Source organism: Scleropages formosus, chromosome 24, assembly GCF_900964775.1.
Source record: "Scleropages formosus chromosome 24, fSclFor1.1, whole genome shotgun sequence".
Taxonomy (NCBI): Eukaryota; Metazoa; Chordata; class Actinopteri; order Osteoglossiformes; family Osteoglossidae; genus Scleropages; species Scleropages formosus.
Window position 1 is genome coordinate 1,669,277 of NC_041829.1, and position 18,419 is coordinate 1,687,695.

General features: G+C 41.0%; 1 protein-coding gene across 2 annotated transcripts in view; it reads left to right on the plus strand.

Annotated features, from left to right (window-relative positions):
* LOC108936546 (ras-related protein Rap-1b) overlaps positions 1-18,419 on the plus strand; it is a 46,701-nt gene that overhangs the window by 24,505 nt on the left and 3,777 nt on the right. For both annotated transcript variants that reach the window (XM_018755968.2, XM_018755969.2), the window contains exons 2-6: positions 1,780-1,859; positions 10,522-10,590; positions 12,203-12,259; positions 16,059-16,199; positions 18,062-18,205. In XM_018755968.2, the coding sequence (XP_018611484.1) occupies positions 1,800-1,859; positions 10,522-10,590; positions 12,203-12,259; positions 16,059-16,199; positions 18,062-18,205 (471 nt within the window). In that variant the 5' untranslated portion in view covers positions 1,780-1,799. The remainder of the gene's footprint in view (positions 1-1,779; positions 1,860-10,521; positions 10,591-12,202; positions 12,260-16,058; positions 16,200-18,061; positions 18,206-18,419) is intronic.

Below are 18,419 nucleotides of genomic sequence, written 5' to 3' on the forward strand. Positions count from 1 at the left end.
TAGAGGGAAGAATGGATTCTGCTAAATATCAGCAGATTCTGGATGTCAATGTTAAACAGTCAGCCAGGAAGCTGAAGCAGGGATGGTTTCTACAACAAGAAAGTGATCCTTAAACGCACCTCAAAAGCATACCTCATGAGCTACTTGGAGAAAAGCAAGCTGAAGATTTTGGAATGGCCCGAACAACTGCAAATATGCTGTTATTTTTTAACATACCATTTCCTGCAGCAGTTTACTACTTGTCACTTACAAAATGAATTAATTTGACCAAGACTGCCCAAACTTTTGCATAAAACTGTACATAAGCTTGGAAAGACAAGGAGAGTGAGTTACTGAGCTGGTGCTGATGAGGACAGTAAAATCTCAAAGATGATGTACTTGCTAAACACAGGAAATGAGGAGGCAAAGGAGAGGTGATCACCACTGACATGAATACAGAACATGTACAACTGACCTCACATACACTTAAGTGATGACTCTTCCATGCAGAACATGTTGGCACACTGCATGTGGAACGGTGCACCACCACTTCTGTGTCAGCCAAACGTTCCCGCAAATACTTTGCAGTCATATGCGGGTTTGCCTTTACGTTTCAGGCCAGCATATGAACAGTCAAAGTTTTCTTGGTCTTCTACATCTTGACTTCCACAGTTGGTCTTAACTGCCGTTTCTTGATTTCATTACGGACAGTGGAAATAGCGAACTGGAGGAGTTTTGCAAACTTTTTATAGCTTTCCCCTGCTTCGTAGGCATTAGTTAGCTTCATTTTCACATCTTCACTCAATTGCTTAGAGGAGCCCATGGTTATTGAGTGACAGCCCAAAGTTTGCAGTGTCAGGGAATTCATCAAACTCTGCAGTTGTCAACAGGTAAAAACTACTAATGGCTACAAAGGCCTAATGAGGCCATTAGTGTCAGGGACCTTGTGAAAAAAGTGTTACTGGAAAAGTGGAAGGGTGTTCAAATTTTTGCACATGCCACAATTACTGTTTTCTTTGTTCCTATGTTTTAAGTTCATGAAACAAAGAAAATAAGCAATAACAATTGCAAATGTGTTGTTTAGCACGCTGTTTCCTGCAGCAGTTGTTACGGCATTTCACTTACAAAATTAACTAAATGTGCCATTTGGCCAGGGGTGCCCAAACTTTTGCATAAAACTACCTCTTTCATCTCTGAAACAGGAAACCCGATGCACTCTTATTCTAGGCCTGTGTTAACATCCTCGGCCCAGATTCACGCCACCCTCGGTTAATTAGCACGAGTCTTGCACAGGCACATGGAGGAGAGAAGTACAAAGCAAGGCAACCGAAAAGCACTGGTCACTGGGTGGGGTGGCTTTTGCACTGCTGGGTGTGGGAAAACTTGTAGCTAGTAATCTCTGGGTTACCAGTGTGATATATGCATGGAGTCAGACATCATTCCTCTGTCAACCTTTTATCAGGTCCTTTCCATCTAGCCGTTTCTGAATATACAGCACAGAAGCACACAACTGAGCAATGAGTTGGGTGCCAAACAAAGAGCAGCCTTAGACCACTCCGCTTATAACCATGTATATGATGTGCAGTTTTAGTTGTCTTACAGTGAGAGTCTTCTTAATATTGACACCTTTATGCTTGATTATGTATTTTTGTATCTGATCTGTTTAACCCTGATCCAGGTGTTTGTTTTGTTGTTATGCTTTTTGAAAATGTTTGCTTTTTGTTTTATATCCTTCACAACTGTACTTATACCAATGTGAGTGTCTTCCCTAACCTTATTTTCTAATTGTTCTCCATACAGGTTGATCCCAGAAACACTGCATGATGCGTGAATACAAGTTGGTGGTCCTTGGTTCAGGTGGCGTGGGCAAATCTGCTTTGGTAAGCTGTCTGAAACTTGTTAGCTGGGGTCACTTTGCCCAGGAAACCACCTCAGTTCACTGGGATGCAGAAGAAAGTCTTTCTCAACTATCTAAGATATATGCATATTACTCAGTTGTATGGTTCAGTGTAGTAAAACACTGAATTCTGTTTTTGTATTAATGTCTAGATTGGTAAACTTTGCTTGTTAACTGGATGTGCAGAAAGTGTCCTTAGAGTTTGACGGTGGTAGAGCACCCAGTTCCCTGAACGCACCCCCCCACCACCACCATATCATTTGGCATCCTGTCACAGTGAAGTTAGCAACTATTGTTTCTCATCACAACACTTTTCTTTTTTTAGTCTCTATACTTGTCATTTTTACGTTTTATAATGAGAAGTTTTTTGTGGATGGTTTTAGTTTTTGAGCAAGGTTTAAAAAAAAAAAAAAAACGGATTTTCTTGATTCTGTGTCTGCTTATGCAATACTGTTGTCTTAGGTTCTGATGTCCAAGATTGCAATATTTTTATGTAATTTAACAGCAAAAAAGGACAGGATGGTCATAATCCTGCCTTCAAAAACATGAATATTCTTGATGACATTTTCCTCCGTGATTGGACTTTTTTTTTTTTTTTTTAAATATATATTCTATATATTGTATAATGGTTTGTATTGGATGTTACAAGGGTGTGACAAGTTAAATGCATCCATTAATAATTGACTTAAAAGAAAATGTCATTTGGCAGCAAACGTGTTACGGAGACTTAATCTGGTCACCTGTGCGTTACTGATGAGTGGTAACTAAACGGTTAAGCAATTCCTGGTCCGATTTTTCCCCTGTAAATCTCCCTGAGTGAACATGTGGAGAACAGTGTGGTCCTCGGAGCTTGTATATCACTGGGTGCTAAGCTTAGGGGTATCTCTGTTCTCTGCAGGAACCCATGCCACCTAAGTAATCTACTTGGCTGGTTCTTGTGGCAATAGAGCAATGTGTGAGGCCTGAAGCTTCCCCAGCGTAAACGTCACTGTCTGCCAGCCAGAGATTTAGTTCCTGGCCCGATATGACCCAACTGCAGACATCAGGTCTTCAGTGATTCAGCCACAAATTGAGCAAGCAAGGCTTTCCATGCGAATGGGTGCTGGGCTCTATCTCGGCTTCAGTGTCTCACACCAGTTATGCAAGACTTGGTTTCCCAATCCCCCTAATGGGTTGCAGTTGGATGCATTAATATTTCATTACACAGCCTGAGTGAAATGCAGCTGTATTCCAGCAATGCCTGGTGGATTTCTCTCCATCATGCCCAGTAAAGGTGCATTCCCTTGTTCATGCTGGAAGGAGTTAAAAATGTGGCCACACTGTTTGTGACATTGATTAGTTTAGTTTTTTTTTTTTTTTTTTGGTTCTTAAAATTTCAGGCATTTTCAAAGCATGCAGGGTGGACTTAAGAACAAATAATACTAAAGATAATACTAAAGTCTTACCTCCAACGCTACAAGAGGTGCAAAATGTGATGGTGATGAACACAGGAGACACCACCAGAAGACAGTGAGCTACTGGTCTAACAGACTGCATAAAGTTCATGTCAGTGTACCACAGGACCTGTGGTATTTTCAGGGATGTTAATTTATAACATGATCTGTTGAAAAAGTCTGTACCTGTCAAAACTCTGCCCCCCCCCCCCATGATCAAACAGTCATGTTTTTCTTCAAATGGCTCTATTTTGCATGTAATTGCTTGCTACTTTGAGCCAGTTTGTGGAATAATGACAAAACACAAATACGAGCCTGCTGGGAATATCCCCAGAGCAAGGGCTTATAGTAGTGTAACCCTCTAACTGACCGCCTAGTACGTGCTATCATGTGTTCCCACTAAAGTTCCCACTTTATTGTACGTGAATGAATCTTCCTCCAGTCTTACTATTGGCAAACATATTTGCACCTCTTGTAGTGTTACATGGAGGGCTTTTATATTACTTGTTCTTCATCTCCACCTGCATCAAGTGTTTAGCTCAGCAAATCCTGGTATTTTTAAATCCAGGCTAAAAGCCTTTTGACATCATTGCATGCCTTGGACAGTGGCATTCGGAGGCCTTTTGGAGGTGCTCCCAACACAGTACCTAAAAGGCATGAGGGTACCATCCAATTGCATCGGGTGACAGTGGAGGTCCACGGGTGATGCCACCATGCTCTTGAGTGTATCCCTTGTGTACGCTGTCTTGACACATGTGCTACGGGACTAGGAATTCAAGGGCGTGCGTGCAGTCATTGGTTTGGTAAAGTTCACTTTCAGTGATAACCTCCTGCATCTGAGACAAGAACTTATCTCACTTGTCATACAAAAACCAACCTTTCTGTGGGGTGGGCGTTGCCGCTGAGCAGGGTTTGTTGCATAGAGCTGAGCTACGCATAAGGTTGAGAAAGACCACAGTCAGCAGCTGAGAGCAGTTTCACCTCCCCATTTCCTCTTCTGTTGTACAAGTCCTTTTCCACACGCCTTTCTCTGTTGGGATCTGCAGGAGTCGCATTCTGAAAAGAAGAGGCTGATTGTGCAATTAGAGCTCAGATATATTTTCCTGCAGCAGAGCTGCAGTCTTGCCACACAGCAGGCCCACTCTCGGTTCTGTGCTCTACTCAGCACACACGCAGCTCAGCTGCAGTAAGCACCAGGCAAGCAACCTGACAGATCTGAAGCCTTTCAGTATCTCCTTATGGATTCCCATTATTCACACACTTATTCTTGCCTCTTTCCCTGAAATAATTGAGGGGAAGGAGTTAAGTCTTTTGGTCATTTTATAGATTTATTAGGCAAATCACCCTTTGGGCCTGTATGGTTCACATACTGTCCATGTACTAGGGTATCATGCCATGTAGTACAATTTTGAAGGCATAGAATTCAGGTTGCGAATGTAGCAGGGGAAGTCCACAGCTTTATTAGTCTAGTATCTGTGAATTTATATAGAACAATAGTCAAAGCCAGTTCAGTTAAAGTGCAGAATCAAGTACAAGTTTGGCAGTGATATTGTGCACATCATGCACTGAAAGCGGTGAATTTTTAAAGTTAACTTATTTAAAACTTGATCCTGTAGTTTACTACAGTTTCCCCCCCCTTGCTATATATCATTTGCTCAAATGTTGGTATAGAAGACCAGTCTGTGTTGGGAAGGCAGATATAGCATTCAAGGTGGACATGTGAATTTCTGAAATCAGCAAAAAGTGCAGAGAGCTCCAGAGACATTACAAACCTGCCATTCAGGTTTTATTTGGTGTAGGACATTTGTACAACAAATAACTCAATGCACACATTTCAGTGTCTCCAGAGAGAAATTAGTAGCATCAAAAAAAGCTTGTAAAAGAAAATTAATCCTGATGCCTTTCTGAAAAGCTGTTGAGAATAACTTCTGAAATTGTTGCATACAAATTATCTTCCGTAGGTTGTCCTCAAATCCTTTCTGACAAGGGGATTATATGAATAATATATTTTATGTTAATGTAGCAAAAACTTCTTTGCATTGTAAGAGCTTAGCACATTTTCCCTCCCCCATATCTAACAAAAAATTCCCCCCAGATGCTAGTCAGGTGTTGTGTTGAGGGACACTCCTAATTCACTCCTTATGGAAGAGCTCAATAGTGCTTAATGAGGGATGCTGAGTAAATACTATCCCACTGGTGCTTAGCCTCAGTAACTGTGAGGACAGAGGCAGGGAAATTAACATGGTGTTAATAGTGGAAAAGGCAATTTTCTATTTAAGTAAAACCCTCTTCTACAGCCATCCCTTCTCCTCAGATTTTGTTTTTATTGGAGTCACTTCACTGCCAAACAGCTTTAATAACTGCGCTCATAAATAAGAGCTAAGCTGAGTGATGAAGAAATGCTGCCGACTTTCCGTAATTAAATTGATTTGTCCTAATTGCCTAATGCGAGTCTGAAAATTAAAATGGTGATTTGTCGCAGTGGATAGAAGTGGGGGTGGAATAATGCATGATACAGGCCAGGGGCCCAGGAAAAATACACACTGATGGATCTCAAATACACACACACTGAAATGGACACCTGAACACCCCCGAAACCATTATCTGTTATACTTTTTCCGATGTTCACAATTTGTGTCTGGTGTAAAGGTTTGAGTGAAGATGCAAATGTCTGCTTTCTTATTGATGACTGAAGCTCTTGTTAACTGAAAGAAGTGGCTTGACCTTCCCACTGGCTAAGTAGTAGTGCATTTATGCCAACAGCTTCCTTCCGGAACCACTAGTAACCATGCTCCCAACTTCACCCCAAGGTTATTTACATAAAGCAAATTGTCAGACCAGCCTTAATGAAGAGATTGAGAGTTCTACAGTGACATCGGGGGGCTCCAAATATAGCCTGGTTTGATTGAATCTGTGCACCAGGGCAGTGCTGAAAATCTGCAAGAGCTATGAAGTTGGGGATAGTTTCATGACAGTGCAGTGAACATTATCAGCCTTTCCAGTTTACATTGTCCCTGGTCTGTACAACCCCACTCCACCTTCTGTGCAATGTGTTCATCCATCCACTCTTGTTATATTGGTACATGTGAAATGCCCTAAACAAGGCACTGCTGTGGTACTTATGCACAGGCTGGACTGATATCTTGCATGGCTGCATTTGTAACGTATGGCCGTGCCCAGTAGGCCTGGGCTAAGTGTATTCTTGGCAAAGTCCTTTTTCTTCACTGATTCATAGGCCTGCATTATCTTTGTCAAAGTGGGGAGGGCAGCATCTTGATCATGCGATCCCTCTGTGGGATAAGAAGCTTTTGTGCATTGCTGACTGGCCCTGACTCTACAGGACACCACTAAGCATGGAACTGTTCAAGAAGAGTTCCAACCAAAACTGAAAGCACCTGTACTGGGATACTTAATATCCAAAGGTATCAGCTTCAGGTACAGGCCTGTGCAATCATGGTGCTTTACTCTGTCATTGGCAGCTCTTTGGTTACTGCTGTTTGGTTACACGAGGCATGAAAACAAGTTTGGACCTCATCGTAATAGCTGTGGTGTGGGGAAAAGTTCAAGGGCTGGTCCAGCATCTTTCTCGGTGTACCATCTACATGGTCTGTCTCCCTCTGTCTGTGTGTGGTTTTTTTCCCCCCCATTTTTATTTTTAAAGGGACTTCTGATGCATGGTGTTCACAAACCTCCTAAACAACTCCACTTTCTACATATTTCTCCTGGAGATCCAATTCCCTTTGATCCATACAGCTTAGCTCTTTAATTACTGTTTCTGCTCCCAGGGTAGGATTTAAGAGGACAAACACTGGGGAGTCCCAGAGAAGAATTTCATATGGGCTGTACTTACTCCTACCTGCTTATTCAGAAAGAGTATTTAAGCTTCCCCTAGTTTGGGGTTCACTGCAGACAAATAATGCATGTAACCTTTCAGTACTGTTCCGTAAGCAGGAACGGCTACGTGAGGAGCAGAAGGCACTGCGGGGGGGGGTATACTCACGGTGTATTGATATTTAATACAGTGGGTTGTTTCTGGTAAGTAGTACCAGAAAGCTGGGGGGCTCAGAAGCAGAAGTGAACAGTGTTGAGGTGTGCGCAGTTGAGTTGGTGGCCCTCTCATCCCAGAGCTTGCGGGAGACCGCAACAGTCTTGCGACTGTGGTTATACAGCGTGTGTAAGCTGATGAAAGGAGAGGACACATCGCTGATCACTTTTCTTCCTGTTTACCTAACTATGCTGTATGAATGTGAATAATGAGTAAGGTATTACACTATTTATTTCTGCAAGCTGAAATCTGTAACTGCATTAAAATTATGAATTATGTACTGTTAATGTAGAATAGTTGACACCCCCCATCCCCCCTTAAGTAGTAATTTCAAAGCAGACCTAGAAGATACATCTTTAAGGTCTTCATGGTAGCCCCTGATGTACCTGTCTGACTTCAAAATTTCAAGGGTTCTCCTATTAAATGAAGACTTGATCAACCGCTAAACCCCAGCCAGACCCCTTCACTCGACGACTACTGCTCGCTTGGTGGTCGTGCTCATGAAAAGTAAAGCACGAAGGTTCTCGGTTCTGGGTCTGTTGTGGTTGGATGACCTCCCCCTCTCACTCAGAACTACAGAAACTCTGTCTACATTCAAGAAGGGTCTTAAAACTCACCTTTTCCGGACTCGCTTCGCCCAATATCGCTCCAGCTCATGTATGATGTAAATGTTCATGTACTGTAACTTCATGATCATCCCCAGATAAGCATTTACATAGCTGCTACTCTGGCATTGTATGTGAATGTTTGTGTACCTTATTATAAAAAAAAATTGTAGGAAGATTGTCAGCATTCATCTATCCTTCATTTTATGCACCTACTCGAGCGATGAACATCGGTGCATGAAGTGAATAGTAACCAACTAGGTTTACTTAATCACATGTCTGCAGCCATGTCTCTTTCTCTTAATGTAATACACAAATTGTATTTTTGCTGATATGGACACTGCTTTGGGGAAAAGCACCTGCTAAATGAAAAAATGTAAATGTGGGCTTGAGAATGTGCTGTGATTATAGAAGCCATAGTCACTCCATCATTGATGCTAGATGCTTACAGATAAAGGTGTGGGGGAAGCCTTTACTTGTCCTATGGTATTCAAGGCATCTCCAGTACAGTTCAGTACTTCCAGATGTCTTGTCTACTCCAGAACCCCAGAAAGGATTTGATTGTGCCCCCAAAGCCACGCCAGTGACTAGCTCTAATTGAACTGGTAGGACAGACAGTGGGATGCTGGGATATTATTCTGGATCAGCAGGTATTTGGGTTGGCTGTCTCTTCCCTCCTTACAAATCCATTTTGGTGTGAAGATTAGCTTAGAGATGACTTTTTCTGATCAGTGTAATAACTTCCACTGCGAATGGTTTTTACCCTTAGTGAATTGCTAATTCCAGTGCCAGCATTTGCAGAAGACTTTCATTTTCACATGTGCTTTGTCTGTCCCTTGTAAACAGTGTTCCGCTGTTGTGTAAACCTGACTGAGACTGTGTAAGTACAGATGAGATCATTCAGACTCATTGTAGAAGGGACTTAGGATGGATTTCGTAAATGAAAATTGTAGTGGCCTTAATACCAGGCTTTGACAAGCAAAGTTGTGAAGCCCTGGATATCCAAGTCCTCAAAATCCACATCTTGTATATCCAGCTATTTTAGTCTCAGCCTAATCAGAAAAAGGGGAGAAGGCTGTAATGGGTGTTGACGAGACACAAAGCTAATGGATTCAATTAGCTGAATTTGTGGTGCAGTGAAATGAAAGCCTTTCAGACAAAATTGAGCTCTATGGCTTGGTTTGGGCAATATGGTGTTTCTCTGAAATCAGATCAATACTTCACCTTGCCATTATCTATTGATATTTCCTCCAACTATATAAGGTTGACTTTTCCAGTAGGTCAGTGAAATTTAATCTCTTAAATTTAATGTTCTGAAAAATGTCAGGATTGGGTTTATCACAGTAGTAAGAGTAGTTGCCCCTTTTAAAGTTGGAAAAGTTTGCTGTTCCTTGTACCAAAAACAGGGTACAACCAGAAGAAGTAATGGCTCAGCATGACATTTATCACCGATGTCTGACACTAATCTACATTACAGCCTAGCGTGGGCACCAAGAAAAGGCTCTGTCTGTGCTCTTGGAGCCTTTTGGTCTGACGAGTAAGATGTCTCTGCTCACCATTAAAATCCAGCTGTCTGATTGAAGATTGGACATAACTCATGCTTAATGGAACAGTTCCTCTCGTGTAGCCTCCAGGCAGTGTCAGCAGTCAGTGCTGGGCCTCAGTAAACTTGACTCAACATTGCCACTTGATTTTGGCACCAAATGTCATGGACAGTGTAGCCCAAAGATTAACCTATAATCTCCCTGTAATCCATACTTTTATTTTGTACATGTCTTTTAGGTGAGGGACATAAGATCTTTCAGGACCATGAAACCATTAGCAAATAAGTGCTCTTATTTTCCCCCTTTCTTCCACTTGCCAAACAGATCAGATATTTCAATGTTTTTTTTTTTTGTATTGAGCAATGTGTATCATTTAGTATTGTGAGCATATATTTTTGATCAGGAATATTGTGTCCAGTACAGCACAATTTAGATTCAGTAGTTTCAGTAATGGCTGAAGGACATAAAATAGTACTTGTTTTTCTACAGGATTTGACACTTGCTTCACTTTTTCACTATTTTGCTCAAGGAGTCTGTTTCCTTTGGGCTTGACATCAGGTCTTAATAGGAGAGTTTGTTTTCTGTGGTATTTCAGGTCCAATGCAGACACCAATATATGGCTTTCTTTCTCTTAATTTGTGCCTTGATAGACTTTCTGTCCATCCCAGCCAGACAACTTGTTTTTTCTTGTGTTTATTCATTGCAGTTTGCACAGCTTGTAGTTTTCTTGCATTTTTTTTAGTTCCTTTGCAGTTTGTTCATACTGTAGGAATTTTTGTTACTGAATTAATTCTTGAGTATTCTTCTCAAGGGTGCCACAGCAATGTTCCTTTATAAATATTGCTTTTCAGTTCCACAACTTTTGGACTTTTAACAGCTTCTGTTAGTCGCTTTGGCTACATCTGAAAGTATGTAATGAAACTGTAGAAATGATGTTGCTACTGGATCTGGTGGAATAAGTTCAGCTAATCTGTGGCTAAATGAGTGTTCCAATTGTCATCTCCCCCCTTATTCACAGACTGTACAGTTTGTTCAAGGGATATTTGTGGAAAAATATGACCCTACAATAGAAGACTCATACAGGAAGGCAAGTACCCTTTCCCTTTCCCTTGTGCTGAATAGCTTTTAATTGAAACCATTCAACTAATAGCCCTGTTTTATTCAGAGAGCTGCACAGCTCTAAGCAATTTGCTGTCATGACATTCTAGCCACATTTCCACACTGTTTCACTTGTGGCTGGCCTGTTGCTATGGTTACAGAATCTTGCCAGGCTAGCAATATTACAGGCAGGAATTATTTGAACTTAATGCTGACAATAAAAAAAAATGGATATTGATGTCATGCTTGATAATGAATATAATGGAGAGTATATTCCTTACCATATACACAAGATGTATAAATATAATTCAGGATTATTATTATTAATAGACAGTGTGGTAGCACAGAGGGTAAGGCTATTGCTTCACAGTGGCTGAGCTTTTGGAGCATAGGTTTAAAACTAGCTCAGTCTTGATGGAGTTTGTATGTTCAAGTGTCTGTATGGGTGCTCCAGTTTCCTCCCACACTTCAGGCATGCAGTTCTGGTGAATTTGATAGTCTAAATTGTCCAAAGTGTGTGCATGGGTGACTGAGTGAGCATATGTGGTTACCCTGCAATGGGCTGGCATCCTGTTCAGGATGAATTCCCCTCAGTCTTTCACCCAGTGATTCTGGGATGGGCTTGGCACTGCTGCAGCCCTGACCAGAACAAGTAGTTTTAGCAAGAGTGAGTATTATTTATTAATTTAGCTGACACTTTTGTACAAACTGACTTACGGTGCTAAGTTACTTAAAATTATTTACCCAGTTCTACAGTTAGTTATCTGGGCAATTTTTACTCTGGAAATTCAGGGTAAGTTACTTGCCCAAGGGTATTACAGCAGGAACTGAGATTTAAACCAGGCTCTTTCAAGTGCAAGGTGGTGGCTCTAATTACTACACTACTTTCTGCCCACTATAAATGTAGAAAAGTCATAGAAATAATGGTTTGATGAACACATCAATAACATAAGGGCTAAGAGGTGGTGAATTATGAAGAACAACAATTTTTACTCATTTATTGCTGTGTTGTCTTGAAGGCCCAAGTTGGGTGTCCCCTATCAGCATGCTTGAATCCTGAGGAACTTCCTATGCCTGGGGCTAACAGTAAAGATGGTGGGATTCAGGCTTCATGTTGCCATGGGAACTCTCCCAAGCTCTTTTCTACCAGAGTAAAAGCCTTTATAGCGCTCTAATTAAGAACACGAAGGTGAGAGGTAGTGTAGTCTTAAGAGCCACTGCTTTTCATTTGATGGACTGAGGTTCAAATCCTTCTTCCTGTTGTAGTACCCCTGAGCCAGTTATCAAAAAAAAAAATGCTGTAGGTAAAAAAAAAAAAAAAACCCATTTGTATAAATGGGTAAGTTAATTGGAAGTTACTTTCCAGAAAAGTTCAACTAAATAAATAAATGACAATGGAAAATTTATTGGACTGTTCCAGTTAAAAAAAAAAAAAAAAAAAACAGCTCTCTAAATGGGTAAATAAGTAGCTTAGTGTACAGTCTTGACATTGTAAGTTGCTTCAGACAATTACAATAGCCAAGTAGTGGTTAATTGGATAATAATTAAGGGTGCTCCTCAGCACTTTATGTCATTGTGCTGCTGACTGTTTTTCTCCACAGCAAGTGGAAGTTGATGGGCAGCAGTGTATGTTGGAGATCCTGGACACAGCAGGAACGGTAAGTGTATCTTTGTGTTATTCTGAGTGTTATGCACCTAGTCGTGTGATGTCTCTCCTAATATAATGCACAAATTGTATTTCTCTGTGTGTTGCTTTGGAGAAAAGCGTCTGCTAAATGAAGAAATATAAATAAGTGGGTTTGGTGAGCAGAGGGTCGAGAATCCAGAGATTTTGAAGATCAGGGTTTCACAAAGCTCCAAGATGGCTGGGGTTCTGTGGCTCTCACTCAGACTCCTTGTGTGTTGCTATCTGGCAGACTCTAGACACATAGGAGGCTGCATGGTGGGGTATGGTGAAAGTGGTCTGCTTCCAGCCCTGGTCATTAGAATACACTGTCTGACTTTCTGTGCTCTGTCCACAAACCAAAACCATACCGCAGCTGGTATACCAAGCAGTGATGAGTGTACAGCAATGGCCATTTTCACAACTTGATGATGGGCATTAGTGTTCCCCAACAACTGTATATGTGTGGACTTTTAGAGCACAGGATGGCTAGCTACAGTGCAGAATCCAGTCTGTACAAATAACTGATTCTCAGCAGTTCTCACAAGCTCTTGTCAATTTTGGAAATCGAGGGCTTGGTGTAGTCTGATAAATGGGTTTTTGTCACTGAATTGACATGGCTATCTGATACAGACCTATAAGACAAGAACTACAGGAACCTATTATTTCGTGGCCTGTTAAGGGATAGTTATCCCCAAATAGTGGGCCACATTTTTATTTTATTTTTTTATTTTTACAGAGTGCTCTTGTCAGACAGTGACACAGAGTGCTTTAACACAGGCATACAGCAAGAAAAATTGATACAAACAAAAAAGACAGTCAACTAATGGCTACCATAATGAAAAAATTATAGAGGCACATCAGTTCCTTCTTGAATATATTTCCATTAGTTGGATGTTCTTTAAATAGACAGCCCAAATCCATTATTTTTTTTATGCCAAAAGAAACACCCAAATCCACAAAGCCACCCTCATGTGTAAGAGATTGCTATTTTTCAGGATGTAATTTTCAAAAATGGATTTGTTTACAGCAATCACAGTACCAGTAAATGTTCTGACTGATTTATCCCATAAACCTGTGTAATGTATTTCCACAGTATTTATTCCTTACAATAAGGCACTCAAGAATGCAAGGAATGAATACTGTGGAAACAAGTTTAATTGTTCCAGTCCCATGTTCCTTTGGTGCTTTCTACTGCCACCTACCTGTTGGTTGTAGAAATGCAGGTTGCCTGTGCTGCATAAGAAGCTATTTTGAAAATGGAAGAGAAATTTAAAAAAAAAATAAACTGAAAAATGTTTCTTAAAATTTGTAACTCAATCATTTTATAGCAAGAGAACCCAGAGTTCTTTGAAGAGGAGGGGTAACACATTCAGCCTCTTCCATACAGTTTGGTTGTGGACACAAAAAATGAGAAGTCCTTGTTGTTTGTAGCCAACATAAAATCCCAAATGAGCATTTTTTTTTTTTTTTTTCTCTCTTTTAAGTGGTATGTGAAGACATTATCAGCAGACCATGTGTTCCTTCTGTCATTTTCTTGTTTTTCTGTAACTAATTTAAATATACTCAGTCCAAGGTCTTTAGTGTAGGCAGCTGATAGTGTAGTGGTTAGAGCAACTGCCTTTGGACCCAAAGGTTGCAGGTTTGAGCCTCACCTGTAGTACCCTTGAGCAAGGTACTTATCCTGAATTGCTCCAGTAAAATTACCCAGCTGTATAAATGGGTAAATAATTGTAACCTTAACATTGTAAGTTGCTTTGGAGAAAAGTGTCAGCTCAACGAATAAATGCAGTGTCCATTTCATGCCCTGCACCAACCATGGAGGAAATGTGCTCAGCATTTTTTTAATTTTTGTTTTTATAGAGCGCTCTTCTCACGCAGTGACACAGAGCACTTTAACACAGGCATAAAGCAAGAAAAACAGATACAAAGAAGACAGTCGACTAATGGCTACCATAATGAAGAACTTATTATAGAGCTATAAGTATACCTACTGGCCACCGGGGAAAGGAACAAAAACTCCCAACTGAAGGTTGAGGGAGAAAAAACCTCTGGGGGTCCATGGGCCAGTGGTTGCCCACCCCTCCTGGGCATTCTAGAAAGTAACAATTTGTAAGCCAGTGTGTAACAAGTAATAATGATTATGTTGGTAAATGGCATCTTGGATCCCCACCTTGGCATGGAACGTCTCGATCGTCATGGCAGATGGGCATCATCCTCTGTCAGCACGGGATTCGTCTGTCACCACTAGCTGGCCTCCTCAGGTCTTATGTAGCGAGGTAGTGCTCATCAAGAAGATAGAGCAGAGTTTGTAATTTATTACTTAAGTAAATTTAAAATGCATTTTTATAAAGGTGATAAACAACCAAGGAGGTTGAATTACATTACGAGGTAGAATACCTGAGTGAACATGTAAGTCTTTAGTCGGGATTTGAAAACAGAAACAGATGGGGCATTTCTGACAGTAAGTGGTAGACTATTCCATAGTTTAGGTGCTCTATAACTAAAGGTGCAACCTCCTACTGAGGTCTTATTGATCACAGGTGCTTTAAGGTAACCTGCATCTAATGGGCATGGGCCAAGTCAGTTTGCGGTCCCTTCCTGGAAGGGGATCTAACGGGACCTGGGATGGCCTACTATCTTAACCCGTTGAGTTGAATCCTCCAGGCAGACTGTGCGGGTCCTCACCCATTTACCTTTGTGTCCATTTCCAGTGTGCATCCTGTAATTTGTGGAGGATTTGTGTAATAGGTTGTCAACATCACGCCGTATTTTTGTTTCATCACAGGAGTGCTTAGCTTTCTATTTCAATCTTGCCCATTTTGTTCCATGTTTTTATTTAGCAGATGCTTTTCTCCATTGCAACGTACATCTTCTAGAAACACAATTTGTGCATTACCTTAGGAGAAAGAGACATAGCTTCAGATGTGGCTAAGTACAGTTAGTTTCCTTCACAATATGCGCCGACATTAATCACACAAGTAGCTGCATAGAACTTTACCAGAATATCGCTGATTCCTAATCACCTTCCTAGTATTTTTTTTTTTTTTTTTTTAAAATGGATCCTGAACAATTATACCTTATATGAGCTTAAGAGATCATGGCTGAAGTGAGTCTGGAAGAGATGAGTTTTATCAGGATATTGGGATTTTTTTTATTTTTTTAAGTACTCTGAAGAAAAGGCTAGCCCTAGTTATTTTTTCCTTTGCATGCTCAAATGCTGATTGGGTTTTATAGGGAGTAATTCACTGTGCAGTAAATTACACTTCTCCATATAAAGTGCCGTATTACAGCTATGTTGAGTGTGCCAGCACCCATCTGGGGCGTGGGGGCTGGAGGCAAATTGCACAGATCTCCACAGAGATGCGGCTCTAGCTGATGAACTCACATGCACTGCTTTGAATCCCTGAGAACAGGGGAACATCCTGACTGACCATGTGAAACAGGGGAATGACCCACTTGCATGCCATAGTACCTTATTTTTATGCCTTAGTTATTAATAAATTGTTTGATTTATGAAGCCCATTTCCAGGTACACTTAAGTGTCTTCAGCAGTTGAGGGGGATAAGAAAATAAGAAAAGGGTGATAAAGTTAAGTAAATAAAACCTGAAGTGCAATACATTTGGAGGACTCAAAAAGCACACTGGGTTTCATGACTCCCAATTAGATTAGACAAGATTGTGTAACAGCTCCTGGTGTGCTTTGCTGTATTTCGTGAGAGGCTTTACTTTTTTGTGTTGCTTCGTTAGTGGGAGACATCTGGCTCATCTGTTCTCCTTGCCGTTTCCCACAGGAACAATTCACAGCCATGAGGGACCTATATATGAAGAACGGCCAGGGCTTTGCACTTGTCTACTCCATCACAGCGCAGTCCACCTTCAATGATCTTCAGGATCTGAGGGAGCAGATCCTTCGAGTCAAAGACACTGATGACGTGAGTGTTTGAAATCCTCTGCGTGAGGCCTGTGACGCATCTTTTTTGGCTTCAATTTTCTCCGTCTGCCTGTAAGCATGGTGGTCAAGGAGGATTTAATGAGACCTAAATGTTAACCTTGGCTTAATTATAACAATACAACTCTTAATCTTGTGTGATTTGCAAGCATCCAGTATGAATTTGCAGAGAGTCCTCTTGGAGTCATGGGCTGACTGAGTATAGGGTCATGCAGCGATGTACCCTCTGTCCATGGCCTCCATGTAGGAGGAGCAGCTCAGTTCCCAGTTCAAAGGGGAGCTGCTTTGATCTTGCTGGCAAGCTTCTTGCCATCCTTCTTCAGCAACCAGACCCAACAATTATTCTTTGCTTTTCCTGTGAATGCAGAACACAAGTAGCAACCAAGAACAAGCACATGAGGAAAAAATGTTGAAATTGTTTTAAAACTTGTGGATTTATTGGTGCCTCAAACAGCACTATTCTTTGCACAATCACGTTTCCTTTTATGCTCTCCATCCATGTGCTGACAAATTGGAATATTGAGATTTTCATTGTTCTGCTTATGAGGTTGTTGCTCTTAATGTTAGAACATATCTTGGAAGACAGAAATTATAGAGGGCAAATTTTATTGTTGATGCAACTTATTCAGGTAAATGATAATGTAAATGAGGTAAAGGCAACAAGATCTATGTAGTACAGAGAAGTGAAAAGAGCAGCTCTGTAGGAGTTGAAAGTGGGTGTATTAGTTCTGTCCCTGGGAAAGGTATGCGTTTACATTGATGGGTCACACTGGGTGCAGACCATGGGTGCCCTTTTGCTCCAGTCCGGCCCACTTTGCATAATACCTAAAATTACCCAATAGTATAGACCCCACCCTTTTGAGTTGGTTAATAAACCGCAGTGTTGTGTCAAGCCTTGCCTGATGGAATCGCGTCCGTGGTGTAGTTTCCCCCCATGTGGTATGAGTGTGTACATTCCACCAGCTGTGACCACTTCCTATCCAATGCCTTAACTAAGGTCTCTGCCTTACTGTCAAGCTGCCTTTCTGCACCAGCATTGACATTCTTATTGCTACTGCTTCATCGTAGGAGGATTTACTGTAGCATGTTCTGGCAAACTAATGACTTCAGATTTGCTTACAGGAAGTACATGCACAAACATACATGTGTGCACACATTTCACTTGCTGAAATTACCACAGCCTTCATGAGAAAAAAGGAACTGAATGCAGGGCACCGAATGTTATAAATGCAAGCAATCCAACCAACAGCATTCATACCACAGCAGAAAATAGCATTGAAAACAAGTACAGTTTGTATCAGTGATAAACAGTGGGTATTGCTGTAAATGATGTTAAATGATTTTATTTTTTTTAATTTGCCATCTTATAACTTTTGAGGTTTAATACGATATGGTGCATAACAAATTAATGTGAAAAAGATGAACTTCATAAGCAGAGCCATAAACACGGGATATTCATTTCAGGCCTTGTGGGAAGATGATGGTGTTGTAGTTAAGGAAAAATGCTTTTAATTCTAACTGGATAGGACCTCTTTGGATGTCGCACGTCTGTGTCCAACAATGTTGGTGAATATGCACTTTTTCTGCAGACACAATACATGAAATATATTAAGAAAATAATGCATTTGGTTTTAGGCTTTGAAATGCAGTTTCTCTGAGCTTGATTACAGAAAACTGCATTAACTAGCATGTGTACTCTGACATTCTTTCTAGCATTTTAAAATTTTACTTGTACAAAGTACCACCTGAAATTTGACCTCATTGTTTGATTGACACCAGTCAGTTGTTCTGCCAAGCTCAGCAAGCACATACTCATCTCACCTTTCCATTCCCCTCTCCTGCCAGGTTCCTATGATCTTAGTGGGCAACAAGTGTGACCTGGAGGATGAGCGGGTAGTGGGCAAGGAGCAGGGCCAGAACCTGGCCCGCCAGTGGAACAGCTGCGCCTTCCTGGAGTCCTCTGCCAAGTCTAAGATCAACGTCAACGAGGTGGGCACCAGGGCGTACAAGTTGCTTATAAACTGATTTATGATTTTCCTTTTTTTCTTTTTATTAAAATGCCAGTGTTTGTAGGATGCAGATATAGTCTTACTTTTCACATCTGGAAAAGTAGGACATGACTGGTATATCGTGTTACCACAGTCTTCTGGACCTATCAGTATACCAGGAGAAATGAAAATCTAACATTTCTTTGATAATTTGT